Consider the following 21,344-nt stretch of genomic DNA (forward strand, 5'->3'; position numbering starts at 1 on the left):
AAATAAATTGTTTCTTAATAAATTTTGTTGCTGTTGTTTATTACCCATCTTCCACCTTTAAATACATAAAAACTGTTTAAAGTAAGTTCCAATCACAAAAATAGGATTGCTACTAAAAATATGCATGTCAAATTTTAAAAGCTGCGATAACGAGGTGTGTCTTCAGCATATGATGAAACTACATAATGGAGATACTAAATGCATATGCATCTGTATTATATGGGGATTTGATCAGAAGCTTGAAGAGCTTCTACAGAGGAGATAAATGGAAATCATGGTACCATAGCATACCATCTTCCAGCTCAGCCATCAGTAGCCCCAACCTGAGGCTCCTGAACAGAATAATGTACACCAACCTAAATTATGATAGACTCCTGGAGTTACGGTAATGGTAATAATAATAATAATAATAATAATAATAATAATAATAATAATACCCTATCCATCTGGCGGGGTTTTCCCAGCCACTCTGGGCAGCTTCCAACATATATAACTTTGTAAATCTGTTAGAGCAGTGGTTCCGTTAGGGGTCCAGGGACCTCTGGGGGTTTGCGGAACACACCCCGGAGGCACCATCCCCTGCCAGGGACCCACTTATCTTGTTAATTCCACAGTGAAAGCCACAATGATGATACATGGATCACCCAGCCTCTGCTTGAGACCAGGGCCTGCTTGCTGGCAGGGGAAAAACTTGTGAAAGAGTTGCTGGGTGACAAATGAGCCGGGATCAGGCTAAAACCTCTGATACAGTTTCTTGGGGTTCTTGCAATTGGAAGGAAAGAGAGAGAGAGAGAAAATGGCTTGCACCATGAGGTGGATTCACATATTTACAATTTTTAAAAATGTAAGGGATCCCTTCCCCTCGCTCTCTACTTTTTAACTGAAAAGAACTAATTGCTTTCAGGAGTATCACATTTAGAGGGCTCTCCCACTGCTTGTAGGTAGGGTTTTTAGTGAATCTTGCCTTAGAAGTTTAGGATTCATGTCTCATCTTGGAAGTCCAACAATTGCTTTTTATTATTATTATTCAGTTGTAGTGGAGCAATGGAGACAAGTTTTTCTTACTATCTGGGGATAAGCAATTTGTGGTAATATCACAAATTTTATGGTCTGTTTTTTAGTATACCTAAAATCCTTTGCTTCTTAGGGGCCACCCCACATTTTCTTCAAAAAATTGCTTTGCCCAGGTAACTACCATAGAGCACAGGGTCCGTGGCTTGGCTTTTGAAAAATAGGGGGTTCTCCGTAATTAGTTACAGTAATTGGGAACCACTCTGTTAGAACATCATGTTCTCCCAGATTTTACAAATCCTTTGTTTAGAAGGTCACTTGAAAGACTTCCGCTTACGTACCTTCTTCACCTTTACTGCTGTACTCAACTGCTTAAGAATATCTTTATACAGGAATGCAGTCTTACTAGGTTCAAAATTATGGAGAAGCCTATCTTTAGCCCTGCAGTCTAACATGAAGAAATTCCTAGCAGTAATCAGCAACCATGTTCCAGAACTCTCACTGTTGAACATTATCCCACGGAAGGTGAAAGTGTGGACCAATCTCTCCACACCCCATCCAACAATACTGACTATAATTTGGGTATATTAGGTGAAGCTTTGCAGGGGTAATATACCACCTACTGAGAACTTTGCACTGTGCTTTCTTTATTTGTGTGTTTGATTGATAAGGTTACAAAAGAGGTTCAGATACAATGCCAATCATCTCCTTCCAAAGAATCACTTACGCCATTCTCTGTGTCTGCACACAAGATGGGTTGTCATCCCAAAACGGTTTGCCAAGTGCTGGATTTTATAAGGATCGATATGAAAAAGTTTATATTTAATTATGCTGCCCTTGATTTAAATGGGTTTTAACCAGTTGCTCAAGCTGATTAATTATAATTTAGCCGAAAGACCAGTTTCCATTCAAAAAGGCAATGTGGTACACTTTGCCACAATGCTTTGCAAATAACTATGAGGTTACTGTGGATCCTGGCAGGATTTGTGTGCGCACACACAGGCATAAGAAGAAGCCTTAACGGTACACGCCTATACAGTGGTACCTCGGTTTAAGTACACAATTGGTTCTGGAAGTCTGTACTTAACCTGAAGCGAACTTTCCCATTGAAAGTGATGGAAAGTGGATTAATCCGTTCCAGACGGGTCTGCGGAGTACTTAAACTGAAAGTACTCAAACCGAGGCGTACTTAAACCGAGGTATGACTGTATATACATGTTTATTTGGCAGCTCCCAGGTAAGTGTGCCAGTCTTAGCCTGGAAGCTAATTTCAACGGTGGGGAACCCATGGCCTTCCAGTTGTTGTTGGACTCCAACTCCCAGCACCCAGTATGACCAGTGGTCAGGCATGATGGGAATCATGGCCTAGCAGCACCTGGATGGCCAGGTGTTAAAGGAAGCAGACCACATGCTCCCGGAGCATTTTCGCCATGCCTGGAAATAGAAAGAAGCAGTAAGAATGTCTTTAGGCAGTATTCAGAATCCAACACTTCAAGCAGGACCTCCACCTAGGACATGAGAAGTCTGACTCATGGGCGTAGGCAGGGGGGGCAGGAGGGGGCAGCTGCCCCCCCTAGAAGCAAAAAAAATAATGTATTTTACAGACCATAACCAGCACTTTCCTCCTCCAAAAACTGAAGTGGAAAAGGCTTTGCTTTAGCAAGAGCAGCTAAGTCTCCGCTTGCTGGGGGGGGGCACAGCAGTAACAAAAACACATCAAATAAATAAAGCAAAGTGGCTACCAGTAGTTAAGCAGTTAAGACAATGGAGCATATATCCCCAGGCAAGATTTGATAGCTGACCATTTCACCCTATTGTTCTTAAGTGGGACTTGTTAATGAGCATTCAGGAGCATTAAGAGTTCTATTGGCGATTTAATGAGGGTGCAGACTCAGAGGATTCAATTTGACTAAGGTGGCTCTGCAAGGCTAAAAGGAAGTGAATAAGAAAGGGGGGGCTGTAGCTTTGACAGACACAGTGATGTTTATAAAAAGCATTGGTGTTCCAGTCTGCCCCTCCTCCTGCATCTGTATACTGTAAATCAGGGGTGGCCACCTCCCAAGAGACTCTGATCTACTCAGAGTTTAAAACTGGGGGTGATCTACCCCCTTTTGGGGGGTTCAGGTCAAAGCTGTTGAGTTTTTTTTAAAGGAAGGGAAGCCCTGTTTTTTGGGGTTTAGGTCAAACTTGTTGAGCTTCTTTTAGGAGGGAGGGAGGCCCATTTTTGTTTAGGGCTTCAGGTCATAGTTCAATTTTTTTGAGGGAGGAGGAAAATTTTGGGTGAGCTTTTTTTAGGGGTGCCAGTGACCTACCAGTGATCTACCACAGACATCCAGTGATCTACTGGTAGATCACAATCTACCTGTTGGACGTGCCTGCTGTAAATCAAGCAGAGAGAAAGCTGCTTACAAGGCTCCTGTACATGCAGAGTTCCAGCATCACAGCGTCACCCAGAGGCACCCACAAATATGAGTTATCCCTCTCTCTATTTCTTCCTTCCTTCCCTCCCTCTTCCATCCTTAATAAAATATGGGGGGGCAGATAAGCCCCACATAGAAAGCCCATCAACATGGGGGGATGACTCTTTCAAATACGGTATTTACCAGTAAATGGGGGGGGGAGGCACCTAGGCCTCTAGGAGTTGGCTGCTATGCCTAGGAGTAGGACAATTCAAGAAAGCAGAACGATGCATATGGTATGGTAATATATCAATAGAATCGTAGAATTGTAGTCGGAAGGGACCACAAGGGTCATCTAGTCCAACCCGCTGCAATGCAGGATTTTTTTCCTAAGGTGGGGCTTGAACCATGGTTGAAATATTATGCTGATATGCAGCAACACCTCGGAGCTGTCGTAGCTGCGGCCATGCCTTGCCCCGCCCTCGCCCGCCCTTCCACCCCCTCTCGCCTGCCCAACCCTCCTGTCCTCTTGCTGCAGAGTTCCAGCATCACAGCGTCATCCAGAGACACCCACAAATATGAGTTATCTCTCTATTTCTTCCTTCCTTCCCTCCCTCTTCCATCCTTAATAAAATACGGGGGGGCAGATAAGCCCCACATAGAAAGCCCATCAACATGGGGGGATGACTCTTTCAAATACGGTATTTACCAGTAATTGGGGGGGCACCTAGGCCTCTAGGAGTTGGATGGTATGCCTAGGAGTAGGACAATTCAAGAAAGCAGAATGATGCATATGTATGGTAATATATCAATAGAATCATAGAATTGTAGTCGGAAGAGACCACAAGGGTCATCTAGTCCAACCCCCTGCAATGCAGGATTTTTTTCCTAAGGTGGGGCTTGAACCATGGTTGAAATATTATGCTGATATGCAGCAACGCCTCGGAGCCGTCGTGGCTGCGGCCGTGTCTTGCCTCGCCCTCGCCCGCCCTGCCACCCCCTCTCGCCTGCCCGACCCTCCCGTCCTCTCCAGCCAAGCAGGGTAGCCGCCAACGCTACCAGCCCCAGAAGCACAAGGTGGCCGCTGCTGCCACCGCCACGATGTCATCAGGCCCGTTGGCCCTTTAGCCCCGCCCACTTTGTGGCCCCTCCCCTTCTGTGCCTTGGCCCCGCCCCTGAACGACCATGGCTTCCCCCCCCCCTAGTTTTGATCCTGGCTACGCCCCTGGTCTGACTGCTGAGATTTGATTGCACTCAATTTTGTTTGAATGTCTGATGAGAGATGATTGTTAATTAACAAGGGATTGTATTTAATCTGTTCTATGCAGCTGCTGTTACCCTAATTATAATTAGGTCATCCTGGTTTGATCCTGCCTGCCAAGGGGTGAGTGTTTGTGGAAGCAGGAGCAATCACCTGAGGCAGCGCACTTAGCTTCTGAGAGAGAAGCAGCAGCACACTTTCAAAAGATGCGTGAGGCCAAAAGGGGCATGGCAGCATGCTTGTGACTCTGCAAACATAGTGGTGTTGTGTGCTTGAGTGAAAATTAACATTTCATTTAGGACAAGGAGTGCACAGCTGAGAGTACAAATGTTCTCCTAAGCATTTATCAGAGAGAAATATCAAAGAAAACTGTCTACATTTGCTAGGAGGAGGAGGAGTGTTTGAGTGAACAGATATGTGCATTGTTACTCTAATGAGAGTAACGGTAAGAAGCAAACATACTTTTGCAGCTACTCCTTGCACTGCCTTTTTCTGTTTCAACTTATGCCAACATAGTAGTGCGCCACAGATGTGTGGTGTGGCAGAGCCATGGTGTTCTCCTCCTGACACGGAGGCACTGGGGCAGACAGAGGAGGTTGTGAGATTGGGGCTGTGCAACTATCATTGCCCCTACCCCTTGCCTCTTGCCCCAGCACCATTCAGGTAAGTTTCAGTGGTGTCACTGTCAGGAGGACTGATCTGCAGCTCTGTCTCACCCCACTAGCCGCTACTGCCAACGTTGGTTCAGTGTAATGTGCATACACATTGATTGGAATCACGTGTTCCCACCCTTCACTCTTCCCCTTGCATGACTGCAAGGAGGATATCAGAACATTCTGTATCCATTTTCAATTTTCCATAGTTTATCTTCAAACCAAAAGAGCCCCTCCCTCAATATCAACTACCTTGGGCCTTATAATGGGGATAGGAGACCTTGTTGGGGGTGTCACCACTAGGAACTGCCTGGTTGGTGTTTACTTGTGACAGGGCCTCCTCAGTAGTGGAACATTCTCCCTGGTGAAGTGCATGCCTCTCCCTCATTGTTAACATTCAGCCAGAATGCAAAAAAAATTAATGCTGTTTACCAAGGCATTTAATTGCTACATTATACTGTTCCTGGCAATGTTGAAATTCTTCAGTTGTGAGGAGATTTGATTGTTCTAATTTCTTTTTGAAATATATACCATATTATTCTATTGCTTTTTCTGTTTTGTAGCTTTCTGCCCCGGGGATCCTTTGGGATGTAAGTTTAATTAATAAATAACTTAGTCAAAAGACCTAAACTGTGCTTAATCTTAACTATGACATAGGGCAAAATGCCTATTTCAGACATTACAGTTTGAAATTTGTTTCCATAATAAGCTATAGTTAAGCCGTAACTACAGTTTGTCCAGGTTTGTGTTGATGCAAAATACAGGACAATTCCTGGATGCCAAGATCCATGTTTGGGGCAAAGTACTCCTTAGTGAGAGAACCCCAGCAAATATTTAGTCAGAAAATATGCAGCAAAGTAAATCATGGAATTATAGGCTGTTAGACCTTTAAAATATGCCCTTCTAAGAGTTTCCAAGATGTCCCCTTTAAAAGTTTATTTCCAAAGTTTCCTTCATCCCTCATTTTTTCATTCTCATTTCACTTTTAATTTGTATACCACCTTTATATTTTCCTATAAGCAAGGCAGTTTAGAAGCTGAAGAAACAACAAAATGTACACCTTTTAACAATCTAATCCAATGCAAAAGCCATAATAAAAACATAACTTTAAAATAAGCAACTTGTATCAAATAAAGTAATATTCAATCATACATTAGAATAGTACAGAATAATATTAAATACAAGCAAATAAAAATTAAACAGAAATTCACTCTTAACAATTACAATAAGTTCTAAACTATAATCAATAATAATAACAGCCAGTCACAGTGGATAAAATAACACAATACAAATTGGGAAGCAAAGATGCACAACTTAGAGAATTATTATTATTATTATTATTATTATTATTATTATTATTTTAATTTCCCTGAACCATAGCTGCCAAGTTTTCCCTTTTCTCGCGAGGAAGCCTATTCAGCATAAGGGAAAATCCCTTAAAAAAAGGGATAACTTGGCAGCTATGCTGAACTCCTCTCCTCCCAACTGTTTCTTGTGTTCCTAAAGTCATGGTCTAGAAAAGGCTCCTAGGCCTGGAGGGTGGGGCAAGACAGGTGGGGAAAGCCATTGCCTGATGGACAGCAGGAAGTCCCTCCCCTCACAGTCCTTCCTCTGACACAGTTCCCTTATGAAGACTCCTAGGCCTGGAGGGTGGGGCAAGGCAGGTGGGGAAAGCCATTGCCTCATGGACAGCAGGAAGTCCCTCCCCTCACAGTCCTTCCTCTAGACACAGTTCCCTTATGAAGGCTCCTAGGCCTGGAGGGTGGGGCAAGGCAGGTGGGGAAAGCCATTGCCTGATGGACAGCAGGAAGTCCCTCCCCTCACAGTCCTTCCTCTAGACACAGTTCCCTTATGAAGACTCCTAGGCCTGAGGGTGGGGCAAGGCAGGTGGGGAAAGCCATTGCCTGATGGACAGCAGCTAGTCTCTCTCCCCTCACCATTTCCAGCATCGGAAAAGACCACACGCTTGGTAAGTTGAAAAATGTTTGTCTTACAAACTCCAAAGGTCAGATTCACGTGCCTCAGGAAAGTTGCACAAGCAAATAAAACTTGGTTTAGTTACAAGGTGGTGAAAGTTATAGGAACTCAAGCGCAGCTGGTGAGAGTCATCAGCTCAATCCTTCACATGGTGAATTTCTCAGGTACAGTGGAGGATACAATAGCTTTGGTTACCTATTGCCTCCCGAGGGAAAGGGAAGGGACACTGTGGACTTAACAATAAACTGGTTGGTTTAAAAATGCAAGTTAAAGTTTCCACTCTCTTCCTCAGAGAAGGGGAAGGTTGTTGGGAGCTGAGAAGTCCAGGCATGTTAAGGAAAAAGGCAGGGAACTGGCTTTGTTTGGTTTTTCATATGGAAGAGTATTCAGGCTTGTATTTTCTCTTCCCCCACCCCCACCCCCCATGCATATGGTAATCGTTCCAGTGGAATAACTGTCTAACTGCAGTATTAGAAGTATTTCAATTTAGGTCCTTCCCAGAAGGTAAGAAAATGATTCCTCATTTCATAACATGCCCTGCAGCAATTTGTTACAAATGTGCCTGTTTTTGTTTAAGATGCCATTTGCTTGGAAATGCTTGAAAATCAGTAGCATCAGAGGAAGTGTACAGTATATCTCATGCCTCTGCAAGCAGTTATGAAAGGATATGACAAAATTGCATGATTTCTAATTTACAGTGAATGAATAAAAGAAGCAGAGCATTTCCCCCTGAAATGTTCAGGTGATGCTGAAAAAGTCAAAGGGAAAGAAATGCCTCACCAAACCCATGCAAATTTATAAAGCAGTTTCTCTTTAGAGGTGTCTATAATACTTCAGTTGTGGATGAAGCTGAACTCTCACATTAGAGACTTCTATCAAGTAATCCTGCCTACATACTAAATTTGGCATTTCAATGCCTGCGAGGGTGAGGGAACCTGAACACATTTTTGTTTACTGGACATTATGGGGGAGAGCAAGAAGAAAGATGTGCTATTGGATTGGCCACCTTCCACTAAATTACATTTTTGACATGGTAGAATCACCACCAAGTGTTTCGTGCTGGGCATCATTTTCATGTGGTAAATAAATCCCATGGATTGGCTGTGCTTTCAGAATAAATGTTTGTTGAGGGCAAATGGCTCTTCATCATGCAAATTTTAACACACTGTTCAGAATGCAAGATCTGGCCTGTAGAAGAACTTGTGTTCCATTTGTTTCCTTTTTGTGTGTGTGCACGGAGAGCAAAGGTATTGTTATAGATTTATAGGTTCTAGAATTTAATTAAGATTTATGGGTGTCAAAGCTAATTTCCTTGGAGGAACTAACCAGACTCAAGTGTGCATTTGGGCTAGTAAGGTGTGTGATAGGCCCACTGATAAGCCTCTGTTATTAACACATATAACAGCTAATTAAATAGGCACACTTCCTGGGTTGTGCATTGGACTTTGTAATCCTAGCCAGATCAACAAGTGTTGATGAAGTCAGGCAAACTTCTTTGTGAGGTGACCACCTGGAAGGATTAACCTTTAGGAGTTCAAAGGAAATAGGTATTAGAATGCAAATACTGTATTTAAAAAAATGAATCCTTCCTCCCTCTGTACATAAAGGGGCTTAGGGTTTTTTTAAAGGTGTTTTTATTGAATATTCTTGGGTTACAAAAGTACATACATTCTCTGTTTACAGATCAGAAAGCCCTTTCCACAGATCAGTTATATTTGATGTGAGACTTTAATGTTGTAGTCAGTAGAAGGTTGGGGGAGAAGAGAGGTGGGGAGGGAGAGTGTGGGAAAGAGAGGGGGATTAGTAAACTTTCATTCTCTTACATAATGTCTGTGCAAGGTTTTTGTGTCTCTGTCACGTGGGTAGGTTCTCTTTCTATTCATTTATTAGTTTTCATTGGTGGTGAGAGAGAATGGGAGCCCAGGGCCTGGTTAGTTGCCTTCAGTTGGCTGCAGTGAGTTTTGGGTGGCAAAACTCCGGGGAAGGGAAATGGCTTTGTTTGCATATGCGAGGGTAGGGGTTGTTGGGTCAAGTTATCCACATTGATTTGTGTGCTGTCAGTGGGTTCTCATTGATGTCTTGTTGGGCTGCGTGTAATAAAGGAAGGTGTGGTTAATTATGTAACCAGGAAGCAGAGAGGAGCAGCTGAGATGAGATGTGCCCTGCAGAGCATGAGAGGCTGCGGAAAAAAGGATGTTGATGCTGTTACTATGAAGTAAGCTAGCACATTTTGGGGTGCTGTGCTGTGAACTTCCTCCATTGTAGGCTCCAGTTTGTATATAAAGCCATATATCATAATGACACTATAGCCCCCATTGTGCCTATTTTTCCAACTCCTGGGTGAGCGCCTGGAATTTTTGAAGTCTTGTGCACTGCTCGGCGGAGATTGGGGTGGCATGTAACAGTATATTGGGGAAAACTTCCCCAACATCTTGAAACTGTCTGAACTGGATCTCATCACTAACCACTTTTTCATATACAGTGGTACCTTGGTTGTCAAACTTAATGTGTCTGTTCAACTCCTGGAACCGTTTGAAAACCATGGTGCGGCTTCCGATTGGCTGCAGGAGCTTCCTGCACTCAATCGGAAGCCACATCAGACATTTGTCTTCCGAAAAACGTTTGCATACCGGAACACTCACTTCTAGGTTTGCGACATTCAGGAGCCGATTTGTTCGGGAGCCAAGCCGTTCGAAAACCAAGGTACCACTTTACAGTGTACAGTGGTACCTCCGGTTATGAACTTAATTCATTCCGGAGGTCCGTTCTGAACCCAAAACCGTTCTCAACCTGATGTGCCCTTTCGCTAATGGGGCCTCCCGCTGCCGCCGCACCGCCAGCGCACGACTTCTGCTCACATCCCGGGGCAAAGTTCACAACCAGGAGCATCTACTTCAGATATCTGAATAAGTGTGCATGCACACGAAAGCTCATACCAACACCAGTCAGGGGTCCCAGACATGTGTGAATGGGTATGTGCCCAAACTAAGATGTTGTTTAAGTGTTTGCTGCAGGCAACATCAGTGTGCATTCAGCAGCTGGTTTTGCTGCATAAAACATAGAGCCCCTCTGAAAGGACAGAGAGTGCTTAGAATTGTGTTGCAGAGGACACCGGCTAATCTTCAGTGTAGCAAATTGAACTCTCTTCATTTCAATTCCTACTAGAGCTTTATAGCTGAATTTCCAGAGGGATTGTAATCCCTAGCCTGGTACGCCACCTGCAAACACTTTTGCAGTAATGATGCAAAGTCTTGTGTGCTGCCCCTCTCCTGTTGTGCGAACATGAGGAGGAGTTCAGCATCACACTCTTCTGAGCCTCCTGTTAGCGCAAGCTTTAAAAGAGAGAAAGGTTATGCCAAGAGGAAAATGTGACATCAGTGGTGTCCCACATGCAACATCAGGCTTTACGTACTCCTTCAGGCTATAGCTCTGAAAGGCTAGCTATGGCATCTGTCTCCAAGTCCCCTGCATTGGGTGTTGCACCCAATTACATGAATGCCGAATAGTGGTTCATAGTATTCCTCCCCACTGTGTCTCTTAATGGGAATCCTCTTAGGGCTGGTGTGAATTATGTCAGGGTCTAAGAATGCAGAATACAAGGAGAACAAGCTTTGCTGTATGCGAAAGAAATTTTTGTTTGGGCTACAAAGCTCCCTAAGCAGATTTGTACAATTCAATATCTCAGTCAGAACTACCTCACAGGGTTGTTGTGAAGCTAAAATACTGCTCTGAATGCCTTGAAAGAAGAAACTAAAATAAATATGGGGAAGGTAAAAAGGAGGGATAATAGAACTGTTAGTGGATGCCCTGATCCAAAGTAATCTTCGTATCCCATGAAATAAAGACTATAAATAGTGAGCTTGGTATTATAATGTAAAGACTTGCATTAAGGACTCCATCTCAACGTTTTGAATGGCTCTTCAGGCAAATAAATGCCTCCTAAAGCAGTTTGCAAACTATTTAGCAACCAATACACAATTGAAATATAATATGGAAACCATTTATAATATCCATTTCCTTCAAAGCGCTATTAAAGTCCAGCATAAAACATACAACAATAATAACCCGACGTGATATTTCAGAGTCAGGTCACAGTACCATTTTCTACAGTCATGCCCAACCACTAAAGGCCATGGTTTATTTTAATTTGTTTTTCAAATGGTATTATCTGTTTTAGCACTGTACTGAAAAGGAAAGTTAAATAATTATTTTAAATGAATTTAGCAATAAAAAATAAGTGCTATATAAATTATTCATATTAATCTCTGCTGTACCTATAGGTTTTTCTTACATTATCAAACAACGCTGGTGGTGCTGTGTAATTAGAATTACATCAGCAATTTTCCTTTGCTTGTGTGTGTGTGTGTGTGTGTGTGTGTGTGTGTGTGTGTGTTTTAAGATAAGTGAGGGAAACCTCTTGCAAGTATGCTATTTGAATGTGAGGGACAGAAGGAACATAAATTAAAGGCAGCAAGAACGAATGTGGCTTATCCTGAAAAACAGGCAATTGGACACATCTTCAAGTGAGAAGAAAGCTCGCTGTTTACCCAGCAGCTTTATAATAGAATGCATGTATTGTCTCTTCCAGCACAAAAGCCTATCAAGCCACTGACCTTGACTCTCAGCTACATTATGCATATAGTAGCTCCCCAAGACATTTCAGTTTCTTCTCTGATGCTGCTAAATATTGGAAATAGACTTCAAGGTAACCTCTCATTTGCAGCCCCCATCCATGCTTCTGATTGACTACATGGCAAAAATGTAGGGTGCTTAATTTCACAGGCTTCACGCAAAGAAGGCAATTAATTGCCTTGCTCACTCTTGAAATGCAAAATCTCTGCATTCAGCCAGGTATGCCCTGTGTCCCACAGAGCTCTACACACATTGCAAATCGCATGATGAGCTCTGATGGTGAACTTACGGTATTTGTCACAATCACCAGCACTTTAGCAGTAACAAGTGTTTGCTTCCACAGCCCTCCTAATCAAATTCATTAATGTGTAACCCTGAAATTTTGGATGCCCTACAAACCGATGCCAAAGTTTTGTGACCAAAAGCTCAAGATTATACATTAATGAAGCTACAAATGAACACTGGCTTAAGATAGACCTCAAACCTCTTTGGTGAGAACTTTGGCCCTAAACCTGGAGTATGCTTGTATATTACAGCCACTCTTCTCAAGGTTTGCAGAGGTACACACTTGCATGCAAATTACTTAATCGCTTAGTGCTTGATGATGCACAGAGGAATGTGTGTGCTGACACCACCATAAAGCACTGTATAGGAGATGATAATGAACATTCTGTTTATTCTGGGGTAGTTGATCTTGCTTCCCTATCTGCTTGCTGTGACTAGCCACCTAGCCATGGTTGTCACCAGCCCATTGGTACAGCCACTGCTGCTTCTACCCACCCAACCAATTTGCAAGGCATTATTGGCACAGCTGCCTGGAGCGTGACTATGCCACTGCTGCTTTGCTGCAGCCGAATGCTGGAGAAAGGGGGAAGAGGAGGAGGAGGAGGAGGAGGAGGAGGAGGAGGAGGAGGAGGAGGAGGAGGAGGAGGAGGAGGATGGTCCATCACCCACAGGCAGCACCATGTCTTGTACAGGCACTGGTAGTGATCTGAACTGAATGTAGAAAGATTTGAACGTGGGGCCTTATGCATACAGCTCCTAACCATCTGTGATAGCTCATTTGCGCATGCAGATCATCCCTTGATACTACACTCATCCAACAGTGGCCATGCATCTTGCGGCCTGCCCCTTTTTCTTTTCAGATCTAAGGGATGTCCCCATCAATTGCAGCTCTTCTGGTTTTATATTTTGATTTAGAGGCCTCTAGCAAAATTCCTCTCTCCTCTTGCTGTCTCTGCTGTGCTTTTTAAAATGACAACATTGACATATAAGCTTGAAAGAAACTACTGTTTCGAATTATCAATAATCCCAATGCAGATCACTTATCTTTGTGAGATGTGACTGTAATTCCTTTCCGGTGCACTGGAGCAGAGACAATGTGCCCATGCTGATGAAGTCTCTGTTTACAGTGTAATGTTGAATCAATGGTTCCTGCTGCCTGGTAAGTAGAAGGTGTTGCCTAATCGTGGAGCCAGTCTATTAGATGCAGGCTGAAGTATTCAGAAGAGAAAATTGATCATGGGGAGAAAACAGTTGCTCTATCAAGGCTGGCCCAGCCATGCAGTAGGCTGAACCTAAGTAGCACCAGGAGAGGAGGAGTTGAAAATAGCAGGAGTCAGGAAAGGAGTCTGAAAAGTCTTGGACCTAGTGGGGCATTTGTGCTCTGCTGCAATCACTGGAAGCTATCATTTTTGATCCGCTTCAGGCAACAAAATATACTGAGCAGGGAAATGGGGCTGCTGTGTGACTTCTTCTGGGCACATTTACATTTCCCTGACCCTTTCTCCCAGAGAGCCAAGAGGGCAGGAAGACCTGGTCACCACAAGTTGGGTACTTGATGTGTTTCTTCTACAACATTCTGGGTGGCCTTGATGTGCTCAGTTGTATTAAACTCAATTTTTCTGTTTGTGCCTGCAGAATGTAGTTGGGCGGGAAGGAGGAGCAGGAGAGGACTGGTTACTGGATCGTATGATGTGGCAAGGCAGGGACTCTCACAGCAAGTAGTCTGGCACACTGTTGCTAATGGCATGTGCTGCAGAGATGAGCCAGGAGATCCAGCAAGCAAAACCAGTTCCACTCTGACATTGCTCAGAAGTGCTAAAGCTATTCCACTCTCTCTCTCTCTCTCTCTCTCTCTCTCTCTCTCTCTCTCTCTCTCTCTCTCTCTCTCTCTGTGTGTGTGTGTGTGTGTGTGTGTGTGTTAAAAAACCTGCGGACAGTAGACAGGTGACAAACTCATGACCAAGCAGAGAGAACGCCATGAAATTCTGAAACACATACACATGGGTTTCCAGGACAAATTTTTAAACAGGACCGGAAATCTTGATGTTGGGAAAGGATCATAGCTTCGCAAGGAAGCGGCTTTCATTTGAAATGTATGTATGTTTGTTTGTTTGTTTGTTTGTTTGGCTGCCTGCCTGCCTGCATCTCTGAGCCTCTCACATGCTCCCTTTGTCCAAGGCACTTTATTAGTCCCGGTAGGTTCTTATCTGAGATCAGCCACTGGGATCAGTATACAGGGCAATGATACAATTGAATTGGTATCACACACCAGACCCAAAGAAATGCTCCATATGTTAGCAGCAGGTAGTGCCTGCGGGCAGTTTCTTCAAATTTGCTAGATTTAAAAAACAAGAGAGTTGAGGCTGCATAAATGACAAGCATCATCCTTAACCCTTGATGGAATGAGTCAAGACTGAAAAATCTGCATTGTGCCTGGCATCCTTGCCTAAATTCAGATTCTGCGTTTTAGCATTAGGATTCAGGACTAGGGGCTCTGCCCACGCCACATCCCCAGGGTATACATTTGTGCCAATCCTATTTGCAAACATGTCTGAGCAGTGTCTGCAAGAATAAGTTTGGAAGTCTTGCTGAAAATATTTGAAAATGTAGTGTCAGCTGTTAGTTGAGGGCCAGTTCCCATTATCACTTGGCAAGCGGAGAAATATGGGTCCAGAAGTCACTGGATCCAGGCTGAGCTGAGCATGTGGCGAAGGAAGTAGGCGATGTCTTTGCTGAATACTCAAATCACACGCACCCCACGGTGGTTGTAGTATTCATCCACCCACTCTTGGCAACAACAAACATGGGTTAGATTCATGAGCTGCATGTGTAATAAAGCAGTCAGAGAATTGCTTAATCGGATTGTAAGAGCGGTCCACCAATTTCCAAGGGAAGCTCAACTACTCTCTTCTTGTGCCAATTTGGTTGTATGAATGGTATCCCTCAGAAACCCACAGTCAGACAGGGCTTCCAGGAGCGGTGCTGCAATAGGCACCAGCCTGGTCGCCCTCCATGTCCTTTTTTTTGTTTCCCCATCATCTGGGGATTTGCTCACAGTAGTTGCTGCCGCTATTTTTAATGTTCTTATCTCTGCCTGTTTTAATACCTGAGCACCTGGGTGTGATATAGAAATGTTATAATTTGACAGGCCTTTCTCCTCTAGCTCGAGCTGATGAAAGACAATTTTAAACTCCGGCTTCAGTCATTTGATCTGATTTGCAGCAAAGGGATGTGATTTCAATACCAAACAAACTCTGCAGCCTGCCCAGATTAGGTGGCAGGGCCTATGAGGCTCCTCCCCAATTCTGTGTTGTGCTGGCAGCCTTGCATCAAAGGTGGCCTGACTCTAGATCACAAGGTCATTGTGGTGCAATGGTTAAAGTGTTGGTCTAAACCAGGCATCCCCAAACTGCGGCCCTCCAGATGTTTTGGCCTATAACTCCCATTATCCCTAACAGGACCAGTGGTCAGGGAAGATGGGAATTGTAGTCCAAAACATCTGGAGGGCTAAAGTTTGGGGATGCCTGGTCTAAACTCTAAAGGGGAGAGCAAATGGCTACGAGTCACGATGGCTATGTGCTACATCCATTATGAGAGACAGTACGTCTCTGAATCCTAGATGCTGGGGATCTGGAAGAGGAGAGTGCTATTGTGCTCATTTCTTGATTGCGGGCTTCCCGTGGGCATTTGGTTGGCTATTGTGGGAACAAATATTCTGAATTAGATGGGTCTTTAGCAGACTCCAGGGGGGCTCTTCTAATATTATTATGGAGAGACCCAGGTTTAAATCCGCACTTTAGCCATGGGTCTGGCTGGGTGACCTTGACCCAGTCACTACCTCAACCTGATAACTGAGGGAAGAATATGTACACTGCTGCGAGTTCATTGGGGAAAGAGTGGGATATAAATCAATGTGATAGATAGGTTTTCTTTCTCCCCGCACTCTCTGCTTTCATAAGATGTGAGATGATCAGCTCTAGATTTGTACTACACTGTGCCGTGATGGAGGGGGGGCCGGATGTTCTGTGATTTGTCTGGATTAAGACCCTCCCACATGCACACACATGCCTCAAGATGAAGCAGCTGACTCAACAATTCTGTGTTGAAATCTTGTGGGTGATGAGCACTGTTGAGGTCTTGAAAGGGTTGCAGGAACATTTTGTCTTTTTCTCTTGTTCTTTCTATACTATATTTGGGGGGGGGGGGTTTTGCAGTATTGGGTGTGTGTTTGCAGTGAGCAAACCTTTTGCGGCTGGAATCCAACCACCAAAACCTCAGTCTCAGGTCCTCCTGTTGACAGCTTGTGCTTTTGATCAGCAACTCAGTAGCCCCTGTCCAAATCTTGTGAGCCAGAGGAGACTCGGGGCAGGACGTGTGGCAATGTAACGGAAGAGTTCCTCTTGAGTTACATCAGCACAAGCAACTGTAGGTTTTTTCCCCTATCCAGCCATATGATAGATAGCAGTGTGGTGGTGAATTGGTTGCTGCATGACTCCAACTGCCTCACAGTTCATTTGATCTTTATGGGTTCAATGATTCTCAGTTGCAGTAGCCTTATACGGAGCCAGGCAATTGACTCACCTAGCCCAGTATGGTATCTATTCTTGGCTAGGTCTGAGAGAGAGGTCTTTCTCAGTGGACTTGGAGGTACTAGAGGTAGAATCTAGGACATTCTGCATGCAAAGCATGTGCTCTGCCACTGAGCTACAGCCACCCCAGAAGATTGCTGGTACAAAGCAACCATTGCTAAGCAGGTGTTCTCTTTGTATATATTGGAATCTTGGCATGGCTTCAGACGCACAATCATTTGGTGTAAGGCTGTCAGGAGATGCTGAGGCTAGAACTTGGAACCTTCCAACATGTGATCTGCTGCCACACCTGGGAGGTGCTCATCCTATAGGTGTAGAAGAAGAGACACGGTTGATGCAAAGGACCCAGTCTGATGCTCTCCAGATACAGAACTACGACTCCCATCAGCAACCTCAGTCAGCATTGGCAATAGTGAAGGATGGTGGAATTTGTGGTTCAAAATACTTGGAGGGCACCAGCTTGGAGAAGGCTGCAAAATACTATGGTTAGCTTTCTCAGAAGTGTGGGATCATCCCCCTAATCCCACCAGATGCTGCATCTGCAGGCAAAGGCCATTCTCCAACACATATGGGTGATGTGATTAAGCCCATGGCCATGATTGCACTCTGTGTTGATGTGTGGCCATGATTTTTCTCCAACAACCCAAGGAGAGCTGTAATCATTCAGATTTAAAAATAACTCTGATGCTGAGATGACAAATTACAGGGCACCTTAATAGAAAAATTACACCACGTTTTTATTGAAAACACCTAAGGGCTCGCTTTGGATATAATCATGGTCATTATCACTGTAATTAAGAGCAATAATATTTTAATAATGAATTTTCAAAAATGAGTAATGAAGGACCCATTTGTCTAACCAAGCATTAAAAATGAGGGAAGGCAGGTATGGCTGGTGCCAGTTCCCCGAAATGGGGATACAATGAAGCTAGGAGTTGGGAGAGGGAAAGAGAAGGAGGGTAAAGGCTCTTTTGGGATGGGGGTTAGAACCAGCAAACTCCGCAAGAGGGTGATTGGCAACTGGAAGGAGAACCTTCAATATGCCCTTCAAACTGGTCTGCCAGTTTGCTAGAGTTTAATATGCTAGAGTATATAAAAGAACATTGCCCTAATTGGAACAAAAAACTTCAATTAAGCATTATTGCTCTGCCTTGAGTGTTTATTACTGTACTGTAGTGTGAATTTAAAAAAAAAATGCAATCTGGTTGGTTTGCCTCTATGTTTCCAATGGCACAGACTCCAAGATGAGATGGAGGTGATCATTGGAAAGGAGCCTAGGGGAGTGGGTGTTGATGAAGGTGGGATTTCTCTCTGCTTCGGTCAAGCAGTTAAAGAAACATGGGTCTGAGCTGCACTCAGTGCATTTTCCGTAGATTAGAGAGCAGGGGTTGCGAAACTGATGCCCACAAATGCACAGATGCTGGCAAAACCTTTTGCTGGCACCTACAGGGTTCTTCCACACCACTGAAATTAGGCTTGAAAGGAGCATTTTGATGTGGTCAATAGAACAGGTTGTAGTGTGTGCTTGGTGCATGTGTCATTTCTCCAGTTTGCAAATGTACCCACAGGCCAAAAAGTGTTGGGCAAGAGCAAGGCCCAGGCAAGAAGAAAGCAGAAAAGCAGCTGGCCCCCTAGTTGGACTCAGCAGACAAATGCATTTGTTCATGTCTGTGTTTGCAATGGAGCCAACGGAATAGAGAAATGAGCAGCCCGTGGCTTGTTCACCTACATTTACAGTTACATAACGAGATGCCTGTCTTCTTAGCATCAGTTGGGTGAAGGAGCAAGCATTCTGTATCAGCACACTCTGCCTTCATTAATAATTGCAATGGACACGGAAGAAACAAAGCCCTGGGTTCCTTGTTTGCAGCTTGGCTGGTGTCAGTTTGAATTACTTCTCAGTTCAAGACTGGGTGATGTGATGGGTGTGCCCGAACTTACTGCACGCCGAGCGCTCTTTCGTTCTTCTTATGGCTCAGTTTCGATGGAAGTCTTCTTTCTCCCTGTGTTGCAGAAAAACCACGGATGAACAGCATCCTCACCTCTGCCACTGAGCCCTATGATCTGTCCTTCTCCAGGTCTTTCCAGAACCTCTCCCACCTCCCACCATCTTACGAGTCTGCAATCAAGACTAACCCAAGTAAATATTCTTCCCTGAAGAGATTAAGTAGGTGTCTGCTCATTTCATTCTCTTGCACTGTGCATGGTTAGGCTGAAAGCCCCCCCCCCAGGTCCTCCCCTCTTGCTGTAAGAATCTTTGGCTGAAGTGAGCTTGCTCTTTCACACCAGGGTCCAGGATAATCTGCACAGATACCACCTCAGCAGCCTCTTTCCTAGGCTGTTTTTTTATTGACCAAGCATATGCTTAGTGTCCCTCCCTGTTAAAGCCCACCCAGCTTCCCATTCATTTTTTAAATTGAAGAATAAGAACAGTGCAGTTTAGCCCTTGACATGCCCCTTCCCTGAATAGATCCCTGCTATTTTTAGATCTTCCTGTGTACTCTGGGGCAGGTCACTGCATCCAAAATTGTGAACTAAATACCCTGGTCCAAACAGTACCAATTGATTTGTTCCCTGCATTAGGGACATTGGATTGGCATGCGGCCTTAACCAAAGTATTGCCACTTCAATAATTTTGGGCAGATTTTGGGAGCAGGATATGAAGTGTGGTATACCCTACTCCCCAAGCCCTTACAATGTACCTGTCATTTTCTTTTTTCTTCTGTGACAATTCACAAATTTCTCAGTGGAAGTGAAGCTGCGGCACACCAAGAGCAGCTATAGGGAGAAGAGTTCAATTGCCAAGGCAGTTGAGTTGAGTAACTCAGCCTATCTTCTTACACTGTGCTCAGAGTCACTATGAAGTGGGGGGGGATGCTTCTGTCACCCAGTTGCCTGGATGACAGAGGCAGACTGTCCTAGCTTCTAGCACTATGAATTGGCTCAGCGTCCAAAGAGTCTCCCATGTTGCATAGGCCAGGGGTGGGGGGATATGTGGCCCTCTAGGTCTGGAGGGCCAAAGGTGCACCATAGTTGCAGCTCTCCATATTTTTCAGCTGTGTCTTGCAAGTTACTGCACAGGAAGTTGTGACATTTGCTCAATTGCCCAGGCAATGTGTGGGGCCAGCTGTGGGCTAGGAAGCTGTAGCACAGCATGGAATCCCCACATTGTTTGGAAACACAAGGATGCCTTTCTGTCTCCCTTTTCCTGGCACAATGAATGAACTTGGCCCATTTTTTTTAGTCCACTCTTCCCGCCCACCCCAAATATCAGTATAGCAGGTTCAGCTTTACAGCCTGTAAATGAGACTGCAAAGTTGGGGCTTACGTTTCAGCTCAGCCCTGTTTCTCACTGAGGCCACCAAGTATCCCGCACAGCATCTTAGTCTGTTATTAATGCTTTGACCTTATCACTGATAACGCTGTTTATGCTCTCTCGGGTATTCAATAATTTATCCAATGTGAAGGCTTCAGAATAGGTGCCTGCTCCCACTGTTATTTTTCCAGTCAGTACTCTCCTTGACCCATATGTTTTTGGAGCACAGCATTGTAACTCTTTGTTGTGTATACTGCTCAGCAGAAAACACTTTAAGCTTTAATAGCAAAAACAGACAAGTAGAAGTCCCACTGGATATATCCATTACTGGTCTATACCATTTCAGACTGCAGGTAGGGGATTAAATGTTTTATTCTATGCATAAAATACTTGTTGTATAACTAGCATGTCCAGGAGATTATTCTAGGCAAGCATTTCCTCCGACGTGACAATTTTGCATTACTTTATGTTGACATCCCACCTGTGGTCTGATTGGTACAGCCCCTGCAAGAGATACATCACAGGAGGCTTCTGCTCATCCCTTTAACTCTAGCAGTCTGATGGTCACTACAAGATCCCCTTGGACTAACTGTGCTTTCCAAAGTAAGTGAAACCTTGTAAAGGGTGATAAGAGTGAGGTGCTGCAAGTGTGAGCTATAACTGGACTAGGTTAAAACAGAAATCTAAATTATGTATGTCTATGTGTTTTTGAAGAAGTTGTCTTTAGCAGGGGTTATTGTTTCCATGTTACGTGTTTTTATATTGTAAACAACCCTCATAGGGCTGTAGGGCTAAGGGTCCCCTTAAAAGAACTACAATTCCCAGAGTTCCCTGTTGATTGTTAAACCGCTCTGGAAATTATAGCTATGGGAAGGGACTGATCAGCACCCTTAACTGTCTACAGTTCCCAGAATTCTTTGGGGAAATCAAAAACTGTTTAAAGTGGTGCTTTAAATGTATTGGCGTGTATGTGGTCCCAGTAATTGATGCCTGAACTGACATATGAAAGACTGTGTGTGCACATACCATAAGCAAGCTATATGTTCAGAAATTAGGAGGATGGGAAGCTGAATTTCACTCTGCTGGAATTGTACGGGAAGTGGCTTAAGTTGATAGGTAGGGATTTTGTAGAATGATTCAGAGAAATTCATGTTAGCTGAATGTATATACTGTATAGGAATGATCATGAGTAGAGTCATTCTCAGAACTGGAAATTGAATG

General features: G+C 44.1%; 1 protein-coding gene across 3 annotated transcripts in view; it reads left to right on the forward strand.

The window, feature by feature from the left end:
• The window catches only part of SHISA6 (shisa family member 6), a 256,361-nt gene that overhangs the window by 232,015 nt on the left and 3,002 nt on the right, over positions 1 to 21,344 (forward strand). Inside the window, exons 5-6 of one of the 3 annotated variants that reach the window (XM_088661671.1) lie at positions 18,822 to 18,974; positions 20,625 to 20,726. In XM_088661671.1, the coding sequence (XP_088517797.1) occupies positions 18,822 to 18,974; positions 20,625 to 20,726 (255 nt within the window). The remainder of the gene's footprint in view (positions 1 to 18,821; positions 18,975 to 20,624; positions 20,727 to 21,344) is intronic. The other 2 variants (XM_088661672.1, XM_088661673.1) reach the window with 2 other exon arrangements.

The sequence above is a fragment of the Zootoca vivipara genome, chromosome 2, assembly GCF_965207765.1.
Source record: "Zootoca vivipara chromosome 2, rZooViv2.hap1.1, whole genome shotgun sequence".
Lineage (NCBI taxonomy): Eukaryota > Metazoa > Chordata > Lepidosauria > Squamata > Lacertidae > Zootoca > Zootoca vivipara.